Raw genomic sequence first — 25,689 nt, forward strand, 5'->3', positions numbered from 1 at the left:
GATTAAAACTTTTTACGGGCGTTCCGAACAATATCCGTTATATGGGTTTATAAAGTAGAAATCACAAATAAAAATGTTAATTAAAAATGTAATTAAAATACAGCAGATGTATGTAAGTAATTTACAATACATAAAATAAATAGCATAATAAAATATAGAATATAATCACAGTAAATGTTTGTTAGCCGTTTTTATGCTTCTTTTTTACGATCTCATTGCCTATAGATATATCTTACCTCTATTCTGCTACGACAATAGCATTAAAATTATTATCAAGAAATATTTACCTAGCTTCTTTTATTCTACCTAGCTGAGACCCTTGAGAGGCTATTTCAGCGTAACCTTAACTAGTAGGGGCTCAAACCTGACGTCGTTGCTAACACGACCTAGCAAAAGCCGTGCTTCGCAGAATCTACCACCGGATCGGGAACGCGAACCACCGAGAAGATCCGGCGAGAAACTCAGTGGGCTGTGTCTGAGGCTTCGATCAATAATACTACTACTACTATTGATCGAAGGTCTGAGGGTTAATTTACTCGTCGAGGCCTTCGTCGCAAGCGACCTGCTGCGCCCGCAGCCTCACCCGCAACAAAATGCAATCTATATAAAATATTAATACGTGAAGCAAAAACTTTGTATCCCTTTTTACGAAAATTGCGCGGACGGAGGAGTATAAAATTTTCCACACTTATAGAGATTGTAGAGAAGAAGTGCACAATGCTAATATTTTTTTAAAATAAAGCATATAAGATACATTAAATCAATAAATAAAACATTACACACACTACATACCATGTATTTGACGCACACACACATGCATACTATTTATTGTCAAACTTTTGTTCTTGACGTCTGTTGCCAAATTGAGAATAGAATATGGTTTGTCTTTGTTAATATTTTTTATAGTGTAATCTTGGCGAAATTTGTGATAGTAGAAGTATAAAATACAATCATAATAGTGTACAAACTTACAATTCCAATTAATTATAGTCGAATTTCGACTACTGCGGGACCTCTAGTTTTATATAAAAACATAAAAGGCATAAGACGATTCAGAAAAGTAACTACGTAAGATGTGTTTTGGTGAACATATAAATTACATAATTTAGTACTTGCCAGACCTACCGGCAACTGTGTTTTTTTAGATATTTGGAAAATAATTGTGTTAAATGGAGGAATAAGCTAACGGCCAGGGCCAGATTTAGGGGACGGCAACCGGGGCGAAAGCCCCGGGACCTCCACAAGAAGACTTTGGAAAAAAATATGTTTTTTTTTAATTTTTATTGCTTGGATGGGTGGACGAGCTCACAACCCACCTGGTGTTAAGTCGTTACTGGAGCCCATAGACATCCACAACGCAAATGCGCCACCCACCTCGAGACATAAGTTCTACTGTCTCAGTATAATTACAACGGCTACCCCACCCTTCAAACCGAAACGCATTCCTGCTTCACGGCGGAAATAGGCGGGGTGGTGGTACCTACCCGTGCGGACTCCCAAGAGGTCCTACCACCAGTGATGTTTCAAATTCCGTTAAGTAAACACTAGTAAACATCTTTCCCTTCTCCTTCGATATTCTTTTTTCGCTGTTTTACTCAACGTTAACGTTAACACTAAAATTTAATTTCAGATAATTCTTGCCTCCGATTATATTTATGTATATTGGTTAAATACTAAGAGAATCTACGTGACTTCACAATATATAATTTATTTGAAAACTCGACTGAAAAAATTAAATAAATTGTTCATTTTATTTGGAAAAAAATTTGGGGCCAGGGGTCTCCGCTTTTCTGTTACCCCGAGGCCTCCAGACCTCTAAATCCGGCCCTACTAGCGGCCAACCTAGTGTTAAAAGCTTACCGGAGACCATCACCACCCCAATGCTGACCACCATGAGATGCGTCCAGACCCAAAGGTTTATTATCTTGATGACAAAAAAATCTTTACTAGAGGTTGGAAGAAATATATATTCTATATTGGGAGTAAATAAATATTGAAATTTTTTCTTCAAGGGTGTTTAATTTTTACAACATGAAACATTAATTTCAGGTTGGTAGCCAGACTCATTTCTAGACCCGTTTATATTTCTTAAGCTGTTGACTCGTTGAGGAGCGTCGAAGTAAGCAAAACCGGAGCCGTACCTTGTCTGGGGACCAATCTGTGCATACCAGCGTTTCGCTGGAAAGACCTAAATTGATTGATAATTTAATTGAAAAGCTTAGGTTAGAGCACACAGTGTTTGGCATTTTCTTTTTTTATTGCCCTAGTAGGCAAACGAGCGTACGACCCACCTGATGGTGAGTGGTTACCCGTCGCCCATGGACTTCAGCAATTCTAGGGGCATAGCCAAGCCGCTGCCAACCAAATCATCAATTGTAAATTTCGAGATGTCGAAACCAGTGCGACTTCACGATGTGAGCTGCAGGAAATTTCTACCAAACAAAACGAGCAGTCCAGTTGGTGAAAAGTTTATTCATATGTTAAATTCAATTGTTTATTATGCAAGAACACACTATAAAATAAAGCGTAACACTAATTATATAAGTATACAACAAATCAATAGTAAACTTAAGCGAGGCATGTTTTGGTAAAATTTGTTATTGATAATTATTATTCTAAATACCCTTACATCTAATCTGAAATAACTTAAGATTTTTTAAATCTTTATCGATTACTTCGATATTCACACAGCATACGAAATCGGTTAATCATCAAACTATCATATTACTTAGGTTACTAAATTTACAAAATATTAAAAAAAATTAATTGTACACTATCTAGGAAACATCAAAATTGCTTGTGGCTTATTACTTTCGATTAATTCTTATATTTAATTAACGCTAATTTGATAATGTTCACTCATTTTTTCCTTAAATAATAATTATGATATAATAATATGATACAAGACAATTTCCGTTTTGTCGATTTTTCTAATGATGGCTGTTCAAAACGAAACATTATTTTGTCATTATCATCATTATTCGATCATTACAGTAAGATAAAAGATCACATTAAAACTCAACGTAAAATTTAGTTGTAGAGCAGTATTATTCTATAGTTATTTAAAAAAATAGCATAAGTTTAATTGCACTTAAAATAAATCAAACCAACCAATGTCATTTTGTATATAGCAGCAACAATTTGAAAAACAATTTAATGAATCATATCATACAGTAATTACGTTTTGTTAGAATGCGTTGTTCTGAACAGCCAAATCCAATACTATGCCAATTTTTACAACGAATAATATAACACACACACACTACACTCCTCGATGAATCATATTCATAAATTTAAACATTAAGCATATTGCTTTAAACCTGTAGTTATAAAATCCGATACATATCAGTATACATTTGAGTTTCATATTTTTCCATCGAAGCTACAAAATGTAAACCCATCATTCGTAGCTTTATTCCAAAATTATTCGTTTTCAAACTGTTGGCTAATTTTCTATCTCTGTCTAGAGATATTACTAATTCAAATAACGTTGTGATGTAACAATCAATTCAAATGTCAATTCTTAATAGTTTTGGCGCAAGTTACAGATTTTTAAGTAATCATAAGCAGTGATTATAAATTTAATGAGAGACAAATCTCGTATTAGTAATAATAGGCCTGATTCATTCAATGTGCTTAGTGCGAGTTTTTTAAGGTTCTCGATACTAGCGTAAAAGTTAAGTCAAATTTGTATGGAGTGGAACTTTTGCCTACGTTTGCCCCTAGCTAGGGACGCTGTTCCAACTGCATACAAATTCGAGTTAACTTTTACGATATCGAGAACAAACTCGCACTAAGCACACAGAACAAATACCAACATTGGCCAAACAAACATCAACGCAATAGTCGGGCAATTGATATGAGTTCACAAATGTTGGTCTTGTTCGAATGAAACAAATGCCGCCCAATGTGATATATTATCATTATATCCTAATTCCTATATGCGATCCCAATTCGTAATGTAGATCCGAGTATATGTTGGAATAATATGTCGCCAAAAACTGACATTGTTCCGTAGGGCGAAGCCTAGTTCCAAGCCATAAATATTGGCGGAGACAGCATTCTTTAATTTTATTTTAATTTTGTTTTGGCCGACATTGGCGTAAGTTGTGATCTAGCCAGCTAAGCAAGCATTGTCCAACCCTAAAGAGACTCCGCAGTAAATTATTCCACACGTTTGTAATCCTCAACGTAACATGTACTGCTGTCATAATAACCAGGTCTTAGGATTGGTTTTAGTAAAAAAGTCCTGAAAGTAGCTGAGACAAGACTAGTTTTGATTTCATTAGCAATAAGTTTAAAGTGGGGTAGCTTTTTTCCTACCTAAGCTGATAGCCTTAAGAGACTATGTCAGCGTAACCTAACAAGTAGTTGAGCTCACGGGGCTCAAACCTGACGACATTGCTAACACTAACCCTAGTAAGAGCGGTGTTGCGCAGAATCTACCACCGGATCGGAAACGCGAACCACTGAGAAGATCCGGCGAGAAACTCAGTGGGCTGTGTCTGTGGGTTAATTTACTCGCCGAGCCCTTTGTCACAAACGACGGTGTTGTGAGTACAGCGACAACTCAAACAGCACATCTCCCAACACTAGGGAATTTCTTCTTATCTATAGCAATGAAAGCGCTACTATTTGGCCAGAAAAAGGTAGCTTACATCACTAGTTCTTCATTCATTGTATATGTATCTGCTTTTTTGATTGTTTTTTGAATGTAAATTATGTTTTGGTGTGCAATAGTGTATTCTCTCTCTCTCTGCCATTACTGCTAGTAAGTATCATGTAGGTACCAAGGTAAGTATCACCGCCCAACCCATTTCTATCTTGCGTTCCACTTTTGAAATTAAGAATAGCCATATAGACTTCGAACTCATTTCTTCGGTAGTCGTTTAATATCAGGTGGGTCGTGAGCTTTTTCTCGCATACGTAATAAAAATTAAATTAAACTAGAATAGTTTTTTATCTGTTCTGTGTTACGTGTCAAGTTTTTTTGTGGACAGTCATAATAATACTGTTCAAAATATCCGGGATGGTGATAAAAGTGTAAAAGTAAATAGGAATTTGAAAGGGTTTACATTTCGCAACTTTTTTTGAAACAAATAATAATTTTCTAATTCTACCAAAATATCATTTTTTTTGGTAGGTTCCTAGCTTTGAATTTGCTCTATCACTATCCTAAAATCATATTATTTTTATTCCACTAAAGTTCATTGTAAATGTTTCTAGTACATTGCTTAGATACCTAACTGATACTTGGCTATGATAAAAAAAAGTAAAATGCATAAATGTGTGTGAATTATTCATACCAACCTTTAAATAAAAAAAACTTTACAACCTTTTTGGTTCCGCATATCCTTGCTTTCATATACTTAATTGTCTTGCCTATAAAATATTGTGTATTTAAATAAAACAGGTCACATAAATGAATAATTAAAAAAAAAACATCAAAGCCTTACCATTAATAATAAATACCCAACACAAAGGCTCTCCAATTTTTGTAAATCTCAATTATTGTGCAGTTTTCCTATTTCTTATACAATCTAACGTTTTATTAATGAATAATTAATAATAAATGTGATTCTTAATACATCACAAACGGTTTTCAAACTCGACTCATTGCTTATCATTAATATTCGTAATAAAACTTCAATAAGGGTGCTATTATAAAAAGCAACCAAAAAAAATATTTAAATATAAATTTTTAAATGATCAATTGCCTATTTTAGTATTATTAGTCAAATTTAAAAAGCATAAGGCTCATGCTGATAGATGTAGAAACATTATATTTAAATTAATAAAAAAAAATGCTCTATACCTACAAGGTTATATCGTGTTTTCGTATAATGTTTCAAATTCATGCTTTATAAGCAAACCAATCGCCAAATTTAAATTGGCATCAAAATAAAAATAAAATAAAAATGTGATGATTACTCGGTAACTAATTATCGTTTAATAAAATTTTATTTTTATCATCGTGATCTGATCAATGTAAAGAGAAGTAAAAAACGACATTGCACATAATTAAATGTGATATTTTCAGTCATTTTACATAGAACCAATCATAGTATAAATATACTAATAAACAATTTTCCCTGTACATTGTCTTTTCCTATGACTAAGAGAGCATTATTGTGAATAAAAATTGCATTTACAAATATTAAAATGGATATTACGTATACAGATATTCAATGATGTAAAAAAAAACATGCGTTAGGACTTCAGAATGTTGTAACTAATAACACGGAGCACGGTTGAATATTAATTCCTAACTCTTATTGATTTAGAGTTCAGTTTTCAATATTCAAAGAGAATAATCTGGTAATGTATATCGAAATAGGTAATTACTGTATAATTGTGCGTAACAACACTTAAGAACCACCAACGAAAATCGAACTTTAAACAAATGTAGTAAAATTAATTGAATACGCCTATAATATAATAAATGATCAGTCCCTTCATTATGTCAAAAAATAAATTAAAATTAAATACGCTTAAACGATTCAAATAAAACACGATTGACATTAAAATTGCTTGCAATGCTGACGGCATTTATTTGTACAATTCATTAATTAAAACTAATAATAGCCCTACACGAACGCAGCGATGCGATGCAATAAATCATATTATTATTTTAAAATTTAAAATGTTGTAAGATTACCATTGATGTGATATTCGTAGTATGTGATGATGATTTAGTATATATTTATAAAATGTTTAAATCTAAAATCATTTAATAAATAGACAAAGACAAAATTAAGTACAGCTTTCTTCATTGTCGACGAGACCGCTTTTCTACTCTTTTTTATTGTTTAGCAATTATTCACGAGCTTGAGTGATAAGTTTTTTAAACCATTTAAGTTTTTCTTTTCTCCTGTTTGTTATTCGTGTTATTCGTTTTTGTTTTTTTAAGCAGCCGTTGACGAGCGTAAATGTTATCATGTTGAGGTGTTAGTAATGATTATGGCCGAATTTTTATCATTGACCACCAAAAGCTTTTAAAGCTGAGCTTTTAAAATCTTCAAAAAACGCAAAATGTTAAACGGCTCGAAGAGATTACATCAAAACGTCTATACTGCAGCATAAAACAAAACGGATAAGAGGAAAAGCTTATTTTCAACCTAGTCTCTTCTTCCGGGTCACATTTTTTTTATAATATCTTAGTGTAACTGGCCTATCTAGCAATGTGATATTTACAAAATATGGTGACTGCTTAGCATTAATTTAGCTTTGAGCTTGTCTGGAAAATATAATGGAGAGGTAAAATTGACAATTTTCTCTGTTTCTTTCAAAATCTATTTTCACGTTAAGCCTCGAAGACTTTTTTCGTTTCTTATATATTTTTTTATCTACAATTAAAAATTGAATCGTATTTTTCTTTTTGTTTTAATAAAAATTTAAGAAAATTTTATGAAATTTTCGAGTGTATTATAATGCTCTTTAAATATTGATTTAGGGGTGATATTTATCTTACACGTATGAACCTTGTGTATTACAACTCTAGGTTTAATTCTCGTTCGAGTATCGGGTTGTACTTGTACGTAGTGAAGTGTACTCGTCTTAAGCGTGATGTTTCTAAACCAATCCCACAAGAAGGAAAGACTAATAATAATTTTGGAGCATTCAATGCCTCAAATGTTCCATTTCGTACACAAATAAAAAAAGCAATAATATAACAAAAGTAAAAAAAAAAATATAGCATCACATCGCACCACATGTAGGACACAATTATTTATTATTATATTAAAACCGTTATCTTAAAGCGGTAGTCAATATAATAATTACCTAGCGCAGCCGATGATGATTTGTATGAAGAAGTCTCAGTGTTGTATTTTTCGTTATTAGTAATTACGCCGAATGCGACCGACTACCTTCCCGAGAAAATGTTGATCGGGTTCGATGTGTTGCGTTTCCTCACAAGGACAGCTTCAACTGAAAAAAAAAGATTGTAAATTTGCAAGAGCGTACTGATATAACCTGATGTAACTGATGCCTCTACGTCGTTTGAAGCTTTGTGCACAGGATAATTGTACACCTTACAAAATCTGTATACAAAACCCATATGCTAAGTTTCTGTTAGAATTTATGTTTTTTATTTCACACGTTTATAAGGAGTTAAACGTAAAAGTTGTTAAGTTACTAGAACCCACACATTGGACTGTGAACCACTATCCGACTTGAGACATGTATCGATTGTATGGTACAATAGTTGATTTTTCAAACCGGAACGCGAACGCGGCAGAAATAGGACGGTGGTCATTAAGTTCGTAGCTCTCTCTCTCTCTCTCCCTCTTCCCCTCTCTCTTCCCAGTTACTTATCCCACATATGACATCATGGGTCAGCTTTCCTTACTTTACTCCTCCACTTCGCTCTATCTTCAACATTGCATTCCCTTTTGTCCTTCAGCACTACATCCTTCCACCTTGTCTTGGGTCTACCTCTAGGTCTCCGACCGGGGAGGTTCAGCAGTAGTGCCAAATTTCCGACGTAGTTAGGTCACTTCCTTTTTACGAGACCATACCATCTCGTCTTCGTGGCCTAAAGGATAAGTCGTCCGGTGCATTCGTATCTAGCGATGCACCGGTGTTCGAATCCCGCAGGCGGGTACCAATTTTTCTAATGAAATACGTACTTATCAAATGTTTACGATTGACTTCCACGGTGAAGGAATAAATAACAGTGTAATAAAAATCAAACCCGCAAAATTATAATTTGCGTAATTACTGGTGATAGGAGCTCTTGTGAGTCCGCACGGGTAGGTACCACCGCCCCGCCTATTTCTGCCGTGAAGCAGTAATCCGTTTCGTTTTGAAGGGTGGGGCGGCCGTTGTAACTATACTGAGACCTTAGAACTTATATCATGTCATGTCATGGTTCCAAACCGGTTTTGGCAACGGCGACCAAAATTTTCAGTTCAATAATTTAAAAGCTAATGTCCGCGCCTCTCATGCGCTCTAATATGGCTATGGTAGCCTATCTTGTTCTTAAGCGTGCGCAAACAGAAGCTACACGTAAGAAAACCACCCACGAAGTTGTAAAAAATGGTGGAAGGCGGTCTATTTTTCAATTTATTTCGTCTGTCGTCCAGTTCGCGCCTCCTGTCGTTTTCTAAGACATGCACGCCCCGCTGTACCAAGCGTCTCCACTCCAACCGATTCTGTGCTTGGGCCACCCAACGAGAAGGGTCGATGTTGCATTTCTTCATATGCCTCTTTTGAATATCCTTATACCTTAAGAATTGGCCGCCACTTTTTCGCTTGCCAGTCTGGAGTTCAGAGTAGAAGGTGCGCTTTGTTATCCTCTCGTCAGACGTCCTCATCACATGGCCGCACAAGCGCAACTGACGCCGCATTAAATAAGCCTCTAACTTATATCTCAAGGTGGGTGGCGCATTTACGTTGTAGATATCTATGGGCTCCAGTAACCACTTAACACCAGGGGGGCTGTGAGTTCGTCTTGTACTCGATGCGATTAGTTAGTTCGTAACTGTACCTATTTAAATTTGCCTGTAATTTCCTTACACATATTATTAGTGAAGTATCACTCACTGGTAGAATCCTGAGGCGTGAGACTTCTTTTGATCGTCTGCTGCAGAACTGCTAGCCAACAGTCGCGGTCCTCGTGTGTTGTCGCAGCGAGGCAGTACGTTCTTTCTGGAGTCACCAGCTGGAAAGGGAACCTCGCCTCCTTGCAGCCATTGCCCGTATTTGAAACTCTAATACAGTAGCCGTTCGATTCGTTACCTAAAATAAGTATTAAAACATTATAAAAACAAAATCTGATTTAGACAAGCACACTAAAATTATTAAAAATATTTATCTGGTATACGAGAATGAAGGAAGGTACTATAATATATATTAGTTAAGTTTAATATAGTTGATCATAGTTTCTGTTTCCCTATAATATCTATTAGTTAATGCTACTAATAATTAGCAGGCGGCTAGGCAGGTTTGGTTGTGCTCGTAGGTGATGTCTATGAGCGACGGTAACCACTTACCATCAGGTAGGCCGTATGTTCGAAAGTATACATAAAAAAATATTTAGTTTATGTATATCTCATATTTCTCTCTCTCTCTCTCTCTCTTTCTTTCTCTTTATCTCTCTCTCTCTCTCTCTTTAAAAAAATACTAACCGACAAAAATCTCGCCCTTGGGATAAGCATCAAGCGGCTCGTCGTGGTACATGAGTTTTCTGTTGTCGAGGGTGAACCAGCGTCTTCTATGAGCGTCAGTAGGTCTGGGCCCGGTCTTCCATAGCCAGCCTTCACGTGCGAAATCTCTTGGTAGGCGATGAATGAGATCCGACTCCGGAGTCGACGGAAACGCAACTTGAAGTAGATGGAGTTGTGCACAACGTATCGCTGTATACCTGTGAACGTATTATTTAATTTATTGGGTTTGGGATAGGCAATTTAAAAACGAGATACTGCTATTTTAATACGCTTTTATTAGCTTACTAGCGGCCGGCTTCGGCTCCGCTCGGGTCTTTAACAAAAATTTCAACGTTATTTGACGTTGTTTTATTTTTTTAAATAAAAGAACACTTATTGCGACATAACTATAATAGTTGTTCTACAAAGTCGTAGTGCATTCTTATATTCTATCATCAATAGTTTTCGCAGGGCACGCGATTTAAAGAATATTTTAGATAATTTTTTTACACCTTGGGTTAAATTATTGGAGTTTTAGTAAGGATCCCATATTTTTTTTTCATAAAAGATTATAGCCTATGTCACTCGGGAATACTGTAGCTTCCAAACAGTGAAAGAATTTTTCAAATCGGTTCAGTAGTTTCGGAGCCTATTCAATACAAACAAACAAACAAATCTTTCCTATTTATAATATTAGTGTAGAAGACGTGTGTATGTTCGTAAAGGAATCTTTGAACATGATTTTGACTCACTTCAAAACATCGGGTTAACTCACGCTTTTTTACAATAAAATCATTTTTTCTTACACTATTTTAAATTCAAATTTATTTAAATTTATTTTCTTATTTTTAGTTGGATTTTCTATTAAAGCGTATTTTGTTAGTTTTTTAAACTATTATTTTTTTAAATAGAATGTCTGTCTAAAATTTCCTCATTATAATTACCAGTTGCTTATTACTTCAGGCTCCTCGTGATAAACATAGATGTGCCTAGTGGTGCCATCTTTCATGAATGTCAACTGCATTGAGTTCATGTGGCCGATTTTTGGTGGCGCGAAAGCAACATTCAACTCTGACAATTTGAGAACGCCCTTCGGTTCCTTGTCCTCTCTAACGTGATACCTGGAAAGCGGAAAAATAAACTAATCTAAAAATAAATCACGATACATATACACAGCTGTTATAATGTTATAAAAATAATTTGCGGTGCCACGCTGAAACGGCAGTATTGTTCCGATGTTTACATCGTTTTCCTTAAGTCGATCGACGCGCGTTCAATGTTTAATTGTGTAAGTTTGTGTTTCAAAATTGATATAAAAGACGAGTGCAGTAGAGCATGAGTATATCTCGTTAAGTTATTAAAATAAATATTTGTATTAATTATTTAGGGGACTTAGAATTTATATCAAAACACACCGGTTTAAGGAAATAAATTTTAAACTACATAATATATTTAATTGACAAGTGATTTCTTATGGAAACCAAAATTTCGATTCGATTGAATTGAACGAAAATCTTTCAGAGCGTAGGCGTTGAACAAGCATGGCATAAAAAGCGTTAAACAGTTTTTTAAACAGAAGCTCTGTGATGATCGAGTGAAATGACATGAAAAATGTGGCATGTAACATAATAGAAGAGATTTTTTTTGAAATCTCTCAAAAATCGATTTTCGAATCGTCCTTACCTCAATCGACCAAAGTTTTTGACTCGGAGACGATCGATTATGCGATCGATACAACTGGGCATACGGCCGCGGCCGTCAGAACCGGGGTGATACCTAAGGACCATTCCGGGAATTTTTATCGGATTTCTTTTAACGAAACGTGGGATTTTTACATGCGTCTACCATAAGATTTTCAATTTCTAACCTTTACAGTAAAATATACGCGGGAAATGCCTGAACGCTTTCTATAGGTCTATTCAAACGCACGAAATTCTTATTAATATCTCCTTTTAAATATATTCTTAAGAAATACCTACGAGATTCCATTTTCAGAAAACCGTGTCAATGTATTAGATGTTTGTGATAAATATAAATAAAATCCGTCAAAATAATAAAATGGTTTCATATACTCTAATATCAGTTCCGTTTGCGTTAATTTTCCGGTTAGCTCTAGTACTGTGTTGTAGGCAATACGTATAAAATTATCATCTTAAACATATGTATATTGTAAAAGAGTTACTTTTGTCTTGTAAAAAACTTGTTCTTAAAATTCGATAGTGATAGATATTCGAATTTTAACTGATTGTTGCATTTTTAACTGATTGTTTACGACATTAAATAACGTTTTTTTTAAATAAAAAGAATACAACGCGATAAAGTAATACAAAAATTTTTAACATTAAAATATAAGGCACATTTAATTTTTTTTTTTTTATTAAGACTATAATAACTGAACTATTGCAAGGCACAATAGGTAATTAATTTGTCCTGGCAGAAGATTAAGCAACTGTCACAGGTCGAAGCTGTTGCTAACATGAATACGTGTTAAAGCATAGCTTATTTGACCTTGAGCACTTGTGATCATTGTACATAAAACTTAATCGTGCTAGTGGAAATTATTTCCAGGAACTTGATTAACTTCATTGATTAAAGTCCGTGATCCAATTTTTCTTATAAAACTTTGTGTAATATTTACCTAAAGCAAAGCAATAAATAAGGTCCAAACATCTTCACTACTTCCACCGCTTTTGTTATTGTTCATTTTTTCTATTAAAAATATTTATTTTTCTCACGGTAAAATTAAAAATTAATTGTAATATCTTTTATGATTCACACTTGCAGCAATTTAATACGTGTTTGACATTTGAATTCGTAATAATTGGTCGCTTTTGATTCAGCTGAGCTACGGTCCAACTGATCTTTGTTTGGTCACAGGAGCCCACAGACATCACTAATGACCACTCACCCTGATGCTTGAGGTCGATGTCTATGAGTCACCTACCCTATTAATCCGTGAAATCGAAAGGTATTGCTTTTCGGAAGACATGCGGACCGACATAGAGTTATGTATTTTTCCGTCCGTTTTAACCGGCAGGAAGATTTCATAACATTTCATTTCAATATTCAATTTCATTTGTTCATTGATTTCATTGTCGGCGATAATGACTCCTAACCTAAAGAATCAAGTTTAAGGACATCGACGTTGTGACGTTTAGTCTCCGCGTGCCTTAGTAACTGTTACTGGGATACCATTAGAGCCGTCGTCGCGGTGCCATATATGAATTTCACAACAGTCCGTCATTAGGTTTACACAAAAGATTACGTTCGTCATGCGAAAACATTGCAGAGCAATAACCGAGAGACAAGTTCACGGTTACGTAGTCGGTCAATATTTGCGGGAGTATCTCTTGACGTTGCGTTTATACGCAATAAGAGGCGTGGAACTTTTCGTCCAGGCTACGTCACGAACTAGCCCGTTGTTTACGTAAGAAAATTAATTTCTTAACTCGCTATCAATAATCTCTAGTGGATACCGAGCATACTGTTGAGATATTACATTGGAATCTTAAGCCGCGTGCATAGCCGTCCATAAACGAAACACGACTGTAGAAAGTGCGAGAATTCCATAGAAAAATCTATTTATCGCGTTATACATGTGCAAAACCCACAATTCACACGTAAGCGTGATGTCATTCCGAATAATGACACTATTATTCTGTGACTACGAAGGACAAATAACAATTTTGTCGCTTCTAATGTTAATTAACGCTACATAAACTCGAATTATAAATACGTAAACAAAAATACTTATTTATTTTCGTTGATGTACAAACAAAACATTTAGTAGAAAGGCATACGAGTAACGCTTTAATAATTACAATGTATTTTAAATAACACGCCTAGATACTTAATTAAGTAACCTAGTTTGTATTTCGGTTTATTACCTAGCTACGGACGTTATGAATCTAAACGTGAGTGAAAGGAGAATTTTGTTATTTTAAGCACATTTTACTGCAAAGCGATGAATTATTATACTTTTCCCGTTTACATTAAACCAAACAAACATGCGTAGTATTAACGTATATTTGGACATTCCGAATAATGACAGACAATGGAATGAACACGATGTGACAAAGCTTGAATCGACTGGCTTATTACGTATTACTCACTTGAGCGTATCTTCGGTTTCACTGAGTATGAATTTTCTGAGTTGGTATCTGCTGTCCTCCTTGCCTCGTTTCATAAGGAAGCCCTGCATGCTTCCCGACAAATACGACTGACGTTCGGGATGACAGAATTCTTCGCGCTCATATTTGGCTCGGATCCATTGTTCAATGAGGACTCTGTGATAGGAAATACCTTTAAATATCTAAACTATTAAAACATAAGCAAATGAAAATGAGCGATTTTTTTTAATAGATATTACACAATATACTTAATCTATATATTAATAGGTGAAACAAAGGCTTGTCAATAGCCAAAGACTGAATTATCTCAAAGGATTACTTAGAGCACCCCTTATGACACCTATGGTAAGCAACACAACTGAAGTTTTTCCATAAACCCAAATTTTCCAAATGGTGCGTGATTATAATAATATAATGATCTAAGATTATCGATTGTACGAAGAGTTTTTAAATCAAATGGAAATAGCTCCTCAAAGTTTCAGTTTTTGTGCCTTAAAAAATAATTTTTAAATTCCTGTATTACTTTCACTTGTTGGGTACAACCATTTTTTTTTTCTTTCTGCCTAAGCTGATAGACTTGAGAGGTTATTTCAGCGTAACCTTAGCTAATAGTTGAGCTCACGGACCTCAAACCGGAGTGATGCTAACACTGACTAGGATCAGAAGCACTGCTCTTGCTAGGGCAGAAGCAGTGCTTCGCAGAATCTACCATCGGATCGAAAACGCGACCCACTGAGAAGATCCGGCGCGAAACTCAGTGGGCTGGCCAAACTGTAGTGAACGCGGAAACTATTGTATATAAATTAAATTTTTGAAATTAATAACTTAACAATTTTCATATGCTTTAATTAATACTCCAGTGCTCGAATATTTTACGTCGTAACAAATTATTTTTTATCGCCTAACTTCTTGTTCTATGGGACACATAGATAACATAAGTAGGCCAAGTTTTGATAATATGGCGTTGATATGGCTGTCATGTAAACATGCTTTTTGATTTTTATTTACTCTTAAATGTTGCTCTATATTTTGTGACTTTACTAATAAAGAACAAGCCGATATCGGGTTAAGGAAACAACAGATTCCAAAACCGAAACCAGAGTTACAAAAGTACTTGTGGTACATAGGAGCTATTACCACAGCAAATATTGGAAATACCAAGATGATGTTTACACTCATTAATGGTTTGCGGTTACTACATTCCGTTATACAAATCTATGATGATATTTATAACAATACAAATATACGATAATTAGTTTAGTTTCTCGTTTGTTTGTAATGCGGTGTTTGTTTATGAAGTGGGTTTTTGTTTGTTTCCATACTATTTTATTTCCTTCTAGTCAATCTCGGGCTCGATTTGCTGTTATTTTTACTGTTTACCTATATAAAGTTCACCTATTTGATGAAACGACTCATTTACCGCGTATTTTAAATACTACATTAGAAAACCTTGATAGAAATACAGGCTATTAGTTGTATAAAAAATAAACAAGGATGCATGAGGCCCGAAAGTATATGGGACTAAGTTTTTACTGGTGGTAGTACCTCTTGTGATTCCGCGCGGATAGGTACCACCACCCTGCCTATTTCTGCCTTGAAGCAGTAATGCGTTTCGGTTTGAAGGGCAGGGTGGCCGTTGTAACTATACTGAGACTTTAGAACTGATATCTCAAGGTGGGTGGCGCATTTACGCCGTAGATGTCTATGGGCTCCAGTAGCCAGGTGGGCTGCGAACTCGTCCACCTATCTAAGCAATAAAAAAAAAATCACTAGGTCGTGAACTAGTACACTTAGCAATTACTTAAAACGTGCAGTGCTAGTAACCAAATCGCCAATCGGATCGGCCATAATGAACCAAACCATTAACCTGAAGCTTTCTATACTTACTGAGGGTCATTTCTATTAGGTCTTCTGTAGCAAGGGGGAACTCGTTCCTCGTATTTATTCCTAGCAGTTACGTTCCCGACTTCCTTCATCCTCTGTACCTGTGAGTCTTCCCATCTGTCCAGCTTCAAATGTTTCACTTTGCTGATATGAGCGCCCATGCCACGGTGGATGCTTGCACATCGCATGCATATGAATATCCCAAGGTTGTAAGAAGCCCAGTCTGGGTCTGAAAACATTCAAAGATTATGATCAATTAATGTACTTTTGTGAATTTATTCATATTGAATAGTATAGTTGGTAAATTAGTTTATAACCCTCAATAATATATTACAGAGTTCGAGTTCGATTTCCAAACAATTTATTTACTTCAAAATACAGCTTTTTTTTTCAGGTAAACAAATTACATTCTCATTATTTACCTATAAGGTACAGAAACAAATATAATATAACAATAGAATATTGACCATTATTCACCTGACAAAAGAAGAAAGTAATAGTAGGTAGGGTAAGTTCCAACATTTCAACCTGTAACGGCTTTGCCGCACAAGTAAGCAAGTCGGTGATGCCTATCCGTACAAGCTCTTAGCAAACAGTTGTTCTACTTATCGTAAAAAAATTAATGGTCCTCTTTACACACTTCTACTTTTTTCATTACTGCTTAAAAAAAAAAATAATGTGCTGGAAAATAATGAATAAATAGTTCGATGCAACTTTGTTAACAAACCTTGATATTAAAACAATAGATGGTCGATTGTTAGCAGGTACGTTCGAAACTTTACCAACTTTACCGGTCCTTCCACGAATTACTCTCAATTGATTTCGGCTTCTTATTTTAAATTTCAAAGAAAAGATTTCTTGTAAAGATATTTGTGCCTAACTCATTTTAAAACTGTCTTTGGATCCAAGAATAATATTTTTACACTTGTAAACAATTTTTTCGTTATTGTTTTTTAGGTTATTTGAAGTATTTTGGACATGTTGTTTGTTTTATGTAGAATTTGTTGAAATCGTTAAGATTCTTAATGTATAACAAATCGACCATAATATGATCGAAGACTAATGTGATATGATTATGTTCAGTTCACCACTTCATATAATAATATGCCTACGACAATTAATTAATTTTATATCAAGGAAATATTACGATAATTTAAAGACTCTTATTAAAATAAATATGTTAATTTTAATAAAACATATTTGCTTGTAATGAATCATTCTTAAGTGTTTTGATTTGGACAAAGATGAATGTATTATAATGTATAATGTGTGATTCATGAAGTAAGCGATAATAATTTTTTAAATTACTTTCCTGAATTAATATTTTAGAAAAAAAATTACATCTTTCAATTACAACTTCATTATTATATTGTTATTACGTCATATTGCATACAAATTTTAATAGTCTATGCATTTGTTTGGATTAATACCTGAAACTATTTTTAAAAATTTAAAAGACTGCTATATACAACTACAAATCTCCGAGAATAATCTAGAGTAAGTTTCCGTTACTGTGTAAAAATTTGGAACGCAGAACATGTATGAATGAAACCGGGGTAGGTACATCCTGTCTCAAAGAATTTTAAAAGTATCATAATTTTAATATATTAATATTCATTTTAATATATAATACTGTTGTATTGCAAATAATTACGCATTGACAGCATTCACGAGCAAAAATAAAAACACAAACGACCTCTAAGTTGTATCATCGTTGCTTAAGATTTTTTACGGAGTGGCCCAATGATTACGGTATAATCGCCGTTTGCATTATTTGAAAGTAAAGTTTTTGTAAACACACCGCAAAGTTCAGTGTGGCAATGCTATTAATTATAATATTTAAAACCTAATTGACCTCTATATTGAATCATCTTCATCTATGTTTTTTTTTTATGTTGTACATTGAGTAACGTACCATTAATGTAGTAGCGATTTTATGTTGCGTTCTTAAATCAACATTTTATGAGAAGATGCAAAATGTTTAGAAAGTTTATTTATTTTTTCACTCTTATTATTTTATTGCCTTTATAGGCAGACTAGCTGTACCCGTCCGCTTCGCTGGACATTTAAAATTAACATTATTATTTCTCACCCCCACAAAGATTCTGATCATTAACGCCCCCGCAACTGGTGTAGGGAGTCCAACACTCATATAAATATTAGCCTATCTATTAAGTATATGTATTTTCTACATGGATACCAAGTTTTAAGTCAATCAGATGCATGGTTCAGTAGTTATAACGAAACATCCGTAAAAACCATTGTTTTTTTTTTCCTACCTAATCTGATAGCCTTGAGAGGCTATTTCAGCGTAACCTTTACTAGTAGCTGAGCTCACTGGGCTCAAACCTGACGACGTTGCTAACACGAACCCTAGCAAGAACCGTGCTTCGCAGAATCTACCACCGGATCGGAAACGCGACCCACTCAGAAGATCCGGCGAGAAACTCAGTGGGCTGTGTCTGAGGGTTAATTTACTCATCGAGCCCTTCGTCGCAAGCGACGGGTTCGACGAGAACGGTGACCGGTGCTTGAGGTACCTAAAAGCACCGTTAGTGGATCGGGAGGATTCGAAATGACGTGTTCTGGGCGACCTCGACTGTTTACCATTTGGTCCGCAGGATCGGGAATTAATGCTACCATTAATTCCTTACAAATGTTTTGGTTGAACTGATAGTTTGTAAAAATTCTGTACTAAACAAAAAAATAGATAGCGCTCAGAAAATTTCGTGCAGTGAAATTCTAAAAAGATCTGTAGACAGGCACTGTGGTAGAACGCAGTATAGATAGTATGGATGAACTCTACTCCGGTGGCGGGCGGTGCGATCATAAAAACGATATGACGGGATCATCTCAAGCAATTTCTCAGAACACTTACGATATAGTTATACAATAATACGTAAAATATTTACAACTGCATACAATTTTCATGAGTCGACAAAACTTTGATTAATTGTAGACGTCGATAATGAGAATAGACACTTTTAAGGTAAAAAAAAATCGCGAAATATGTATATGAAATTGGAACGGAACAAAATGGATAGAGCAATACAAGGTGTTTTTCAGAAACATGTACATACCTACTTCTTGATTTACAATTTTAATGGGATTGATTGTTTTGTTGTGTTGTGCTGAACTTGTAGTTACAATATAATTGGAACCTCGATCTCCGCCCGAGGTATCGTTAAGTAAAACACAACAAATTAACGCAATAAAAGTAATCAAATGATTTCGAATTTCGTTCGAAAGACGAAACGAATTGAATGATACAAAAACATTTCATTCAATAATACACTATTCAACGGCGAAGAGCGAGTTCGAATTTCAAATACGCGTCATAACAAAGATTCACTAAAATCGCGTAACGATACGCCCGAGGGGACTATTGCAGAGGCCCGTAAAGGTTATACGGTCATTTCACATCCGAACGACACCATGTTTTCTTTACAACAGGCGCGTTCGGGGAAAAGGAGTAAAACGTCGAAGCATCATATGAATACCTTGTAAAACCATTAAATGTCAATGCTATTTGTTATTCTGTCACATCAATAATCTACGTTGAGATCAAAATAATCGATAATTTAAACTAGACTCTAATTGATTACTGAACTTAATTAATAATGCACCATAAATCTTGCATTCGATCTTTGAAATATTATTCGAACGTCGAGTCAATTACGATGACGATTTATGGTGATTTATATCATAGACTTATTTGATTAAAGTCAAATAATAGATGAATTCGGTTTCTTGCGCATTGAGCGTCAAGTCAAACAACGTTCATAGGTACACATTTTACAAACATACTACCTCGGTCAATTCGTTAAATATGTTCATTTATAGGGCTTGTTTAGTACCAAAAGTTAATTTCATTTTCTTATCGCAACGCAAAAAAAACGGACGTAACCAGATAAAAAACACATTATGATTTATAATACGTAATATCAATGACGTAAAATCTCTGCTTCATACGAAATAGCATAAAGAATAACGTCAATGGAATTAAATACTATAATGCAAAGCAAATACTGTATAATTATGCTGAACAATCCAGTTATTGTAATACCTAAGGCGTACGACGCAGTGTATTCACCTGTGTGTGAATGAATCGATTACGTTTAGTCGAGGTCCCCACCACTAAAATCGTACTTCGCGATGGTCGACGTAAAAATAGAAGGAGATCCCCGCGATGTTCGCGGCATACATAGTTTTAAACAAGTGAAATTCTTGTTTTATTGCTTTAAGGAAAATTAACTTTGAAATTGTAAGTAATTATGTATAAGTAGCAATGCATTTTTGATGTTTTTACGTAGCCAGCTGTGTCGCGACCAACATCCGTGTTTACTAGTGACACACCGACACGACGTCACGCGGTCGCACGCACACAAACACACCGATAACATACCAAACACCGCACGTAAATAACAAAAGCTGGGCTCTATCACACATCCAACTGTTTTTTTTTTATGTTTGAGATATTACTGGTGGCTCGGAGGCCTTTCCAGTTTTACCAGGGCGGGTGGGCGAGCAAGGGCTCAGACAGGAGGGGTGGGATGTGCTAACAGCTACCCGGGCGCCTCCAAAGGAGACCTAACAACTCAAAAGTAGCTGCTTCGCGAATGAATCTACTACCGGATCGGAGTCGCGACCCGCTGTCAAGATCCAGCGAGTAACTCAGCGGGCTGATGTTTAGGTTAGGCTGCATATCAAGCTCTTTGCCGAGTTCGACGAGTACCTACGGTTACCGGGGTCCCTACTCCTAGTGTTAGAGCTAAAGGTGCCTAATGCAAGGGTTATTGAATCTAATGGACATCCAACTGATGCACGGATCTATTACACTTATCCAAGACACTCTAGGGATGAGCGTAGCCTTATAATCGACATTAAATCCTAGTCTATACAATTCAACAAGAATACTAAAACCAAAAATGAAACACGAGATTGTATTTCAGCTGACATATGACGCGTCATAAACGTTAAATAATGAGTCATCGCATGAATCACTTGGGGTGGGATTGTGTGACCTGGAAATTTTGAAACCTAGCGATCGAAGGACCGCTATGAAATGGTTGGAAAATGCGGGCAGTTTGTTCAGTTTCATCGAATTTATGACGTAAAACCCATTCGAAGGTTATGTTTATCTTGATTTTGATACGTATATTTATTTAGTTTGGTCTCGTTTCAACGGAGATATTAGAAATAAACAATAAATACAAAATAAATAGAGGTTTTTCATCATACTTAACTTCCGTACAAATTGATTCGAAATGTGTTATCTAAATACTAACGCAAAATGGTAGCATCTAATTTATTTAATACAAGCGGACCGCTCCGGCTTCGCTCGAATCTTTAATAAAAATTTCAACAATATTTGACGTTTTATTTTTTTAAATAATAGAACACTTATTGCGGCATAACTATAATAGTTAGACACATGCTGTCGCGACACTTTTTGTAAATAATAATGTGTTCTACAAAGTCGCAGTACATTATTTTATTCTATCATCAATAGTTTTCGTAGGGCGCGCGATGTAAAGAATATTTTAGGTATTTTTTTTACACCTTGGGTTACATTATTGAAGTTCCGTAATTTTTGAAGAATCCGTAATTTTTTTCAAAAAAGATTATAGCCTATGTCACTCGGGAATAGTGTAGCTTCCAAACAGTGAAAGAATTTTTTAAATCGGTTCAGTAGTTTCGAGCCTATTCAATACAAACAAACAAACAAATCTCTCCTCTTTATAATATTAGTATAGATTTTGAAACAACTGCGTCTGTCTAAAGTTAGAAAAAACGTAAAGTTCTCACTCTAAAACGATACGGAGCACTTTCCACGCAAAACCAGAAAAAAACAGAATTTTATCCAGTTGCTTTACGAAATTGTCTTTTGCTCAATGTACTCAATGTTGAATGTTAAAATACTATTTTAATGTTGTCCTCGAAGATAACCTCGAAGAAGCCTAATTATATGAACAAAACTAGTACATTTATATCCGTTTCCATATTGTACCAAATACTTTAATATATAAAAAAATATTCTATTACATTGTAATTATTATCTATTAAAAGAGCAAAACATTCCTAATGTTTCATGTTACATCAAACAAAATATACGACCGATAACATTTTAGTAAACATTACAAGTTAAATAAGGTTAAGGTACAATAATAATCATGTCATTACGATCACGTGTTGAATCGAAAACAATAATAGTAATAAAAATAGCGTCTTAGGTTTTATTCGAAATTGTTTTAAAAACCTGCATTGTCAGACCGTGACTGCAGATGAGTTTTTCATACACTCACCGATCGGAAGTTGATGGTGCCCCTCATCGATATATTACCACATCGATGGTACCCCTAGTAATAATATTGACTGTTTTTTTAAATCTATTATAAATATATTTAACCCAATTTAAATGAGTAAAAATATTGTGTTTTTCGTTTATTAATAAGTACCTACTGAATATTTTATTTTATAAAGAATTTGCTTCTCTATCTATTCTACTCCATAATATTTAAATAAATTACTATCTAACTATATCTGCATTGAATAAGATCTAAGCAATCTAAAACGCTACGTTTTGTTTAAATTCTTATGAGATAACTTTTGAGTTTCACTACTGAAACATTTACTGTCGATTGACGAGCTCCGTATATCGACGTAATAGTAATTGAAACATAATAAAACAAACCGACAGTCATTTAAAAGCATTGAGTCACAACACAACATGGTATTTTATTATTTGTTTCACAATCTTGAGACTCCGTCTTTTATTTTACGAGCTTTATGGAATGTCAAATGTAACAATGTTGTGGTGCTTTTTGGAACAAAAGCCAAAATCTCAGCTTTGTATTATTGTTGTTTTATTCCTTTTTTTACTTAATGCACGTTTTCTTTTTATTACTAATGATGAGGTCGTTAAGCATTTTTCTTGTTTTGATAATTGTAAAAAATTCCAAGAAACTATATACATGATATAGTGATAACAAAATGATATTTGTCTAATGTTTATATTTGAACGATTAACAAAATGATGTTTCACAATAACGCTATTTCGTAAATTACATTTACCAGTAGCGTATTGTGCGCCCGTACGGATGGATGTCACTGTTCTACCAGCTTGTTGCGAAAAGCAGTCCTTCGTTCTGCTTTGAATCGTAACAACACGACTTTTTTTTTTCTACCTATGCTGATAGCCTTGAGAGGCTATATCAGCTTCTCCTTGGCGTGTAGGTGAGTTCACGGGGCTCAAACCGGGTGTTTTACTAACACTGGCCCTAGCAAGAGCAGTGCTTCGCAGAATCTACCACCGGATTGGAAACACAACCCACTGAAAAGATCCGGCGCGAAACTCAGTGGGCTGTGTCTATGGGTTAATTCGCTCGTCGAGCCCTTCGTCGCAAGCGACGGGTTCGACGAGGACAGTGACCGGCACGACCGGTATTACAATATAAAATAGACTTTGGTTTCATGTTTTCAAAGTAGGTAATGCCTTTCACGTTATGGTGTCTATTGTATCCGGTTTTTTTTTAATTGCTTAGATAGGTGAACGAGCTCACGGCCCACCTGGTGTTAAGTGGTCACCGGAGCCCCTAGACATCTACAACGTAAATGCCGCCACCCACCTTTCTTGCCTTAGTTACTAATAAAGAAGTGGTATTTACAAGCCGTTCGACAATTCGGATCACCTACATCAATTAGCGCGTTTAAAAATAAAATGAGAATTTCTGAAAAACCATGATTCGTTACATGTGAATACATTTTGGTAATGTGACGTCACGCTACAGGCGTCTGTCTGTGTTTCGAGAGATGTCTAGACTTTCCACAGGGCCAGACGGAAAATAATTTTAGCGCTACATATTTGTATATTATGCGTACACTTGTATATATTGTATACTTGTTTGAACAGCAAATTAAGTGACGTATTCAACGAATATTTGTTTGTTCGACTTATTTTGAAATTATTTTACGTTTTTCACTAAGACGATTTTCATTCTTCCCTACTATGGTTTAAATTTGTACTTAATCAGTTTAATAAAAATTAACTCTACATTCATAAAGTTAATGGGGGTCTTTATTTCGGAATCGTATTTATATTACAATTATAAACTAATTAATAAATTAAACTTTTAGCTTTAACCACATAATTAAAACATTTAAATTTTAACAGAAAAAATAATAGAGCTGATCCCACAAAGCGACGTTACGGTTTTATTTAAACATACAATTCAATGTAAATCATTTATACGAAATCTAAAAGATAAATATTTAGACATACATACATACATTTACTTTAAATATATTAATAATAACAGTACAGCTTTGCACCTTACTGGTAAGATAATACGAATCGCAATCCTCTACAAGAAGGTTGATTTAAAATACAATTTTCTATTCAGTGATATCTGCAGACAATAATATAGGTAGGAAGAGAGCCTATGTTTGGGTTCTAGTTTAGTTTATCCTAGGTTCAATTAGGTCACAAGTGTCGCACTGACCCACATTACGCGCACATGGCAATGTTTTCCACCGCATTTCAAAGGTTTCAATCTTTTAGAATTTACTCATGTATATTATTAGCAAACAGGTATGCGACATTTACATCTTATCTAAAGCGAATATTGCGTCACGTTTAAATAATGAAATTATTTGATAGATTATGCATAGTTTTCATTTTTATTTTTAGATCGAATCTTAAATTAAACATATAAAAATTACGTTTATTGTTATCTGAAGCCAACAGGGTATATTTTTAAACAACAATTTCAATAAGAGCATCTACATCCGTAACTGTTTTCCCCACCTCGGTTTTCGGCGATATGTACGAGCAGACAAACAACGTATATATGTATCAATTCAAATGTGTATCGAGCAAGGTCTTATATTACATTATGTTTATTTCAATCATCATTGTGGATACGACCATTTGTTTTCATTGAATGCATTTTACGTCGAGGTCACTGAACTTCAAAGCATGGACGCATTACGCCCCCCGCCTATTCACTACCCCATGAAAATACCACGCACAAGGAAAACACTATCACTAAAATACTCAAAATTCACATAAAATAACGTACCAGGATTTAAACAGTCGGCGCACACGTTATTTCCACTTCGTTTTTGCAACTCCTGTAATAATTTCTGGTTATGGTCTACCATCGTGGAAGTTTTGCATCAATAATGAAGACATGCACGCTTGCCGCTAGCGTACGTCGCGTCGCCACTCGAAAGTCGCGCGACCAATCGGTTCAACGAACGCCATTTCGTGGGTGACGAGCGCCATTGCATTCGCACGCGTTCGGAACCGGCTGGCATGAATAAGATAGAAAGAGAGATCTGGAAGTCTTTACATGAATGAAACCAGTGTGTAGTGGATGGTAGTGGATACTCGTAACGTAAGCTTGTGTGCGTGAGTATACACCGTAGTACGAATAGAAGCCGTACGCCGTACGTGTTGGTATCTACGTGATGCGATCATGCGATGCGAATACAACGCCTGTCTCGCGTAAATACTTGTAAATACT

At 35.0% G+C, this 25,689-nt stretch overlaps 2 protein-coding genes and 1 long non-coding RNA gene across 4 annotated transcripts in view; 2 read left to right on the forward strand and 1 right to left on the reverse strand.

Annotated features, from left to right (window-relative positions):
• The window catches only part of Hlh54f (basic helix-loop-helix type transcription factor HLH54F), a gene marked incomplete at its 3' end in the record, with an annotated part of 39,232 nt that overhangs the window by 8,540 nt on the left and 5,003 nt on the right, over positions 1–25,689 (forward strand). Inside the window, 5 exon segments of the mRNA NM_001130870.1 lie at positions 1,271–1,514; positions 6,697–6,712; positions 7,036–7,053; positions 14,172–14,194; positions 17,548–17,569.
• LOC101744912 (arf-GAP with dual PH domain-containing protein 1) lies at positions 2,453–25,689 on the reverse strand. 2 transcript variants are annotated; one of them, XM_004932886.4, is made up of 8 exons: positions 25,243–25,424; positions 16,166–16,391; positions 14,261–14,434; positions 11,832–11,924; positions 11,093–11,269; positions 10,131–10,366; positions 9,547–9,741; positions 2,453–7,929 (listed from the first exon to the last, which is right to left on the reverse strand). In XM_004932886.4, exons 1-8 carry the CDS (start codon positions 25,322–25,324, stop codon positions 7,865–7,867), a joined length of 1,248 nt encoding a protein of 415 aa, XP_004932943.1. In that variant the 5' UTR covers positions 25,325–25,424; the 3' UTR covers positions 2,453–7,864. The 2 variants fall into 2 exon arrangements, with proteins under 2 accessions (XP_004932943.1, XP_012551592.1); XM_012696138.4 differs by lacking the exon at positions 11,832–11,924 and having other exon boundaries at positions 25,243–25,689.
• Positions 19,978–21,532, forward strand: LOC134199729 (uncharacterized). The gene is made up of 2 exons (XR_009974343.1): positions 19,978–20,426; positions 21,115–21,532. It is a non-coding gene; the product is annotated as an uncharacterized LOC134199729 (long non-coding RNA).

The sequence above is a fragment of the Bombyx mori genome, chromosome 11 (assembly GCF_030269925.1).
Source record: "Bombyx mori chromosome 11, ASM3026992v2".
Taxonomy (NCBI): domain Eukaryota; kingdom Metazoa; phylum Arthropoda; class Insecta; order Lepidoptera; family Bombycidae; genus Bombyx; species Bombyx mori.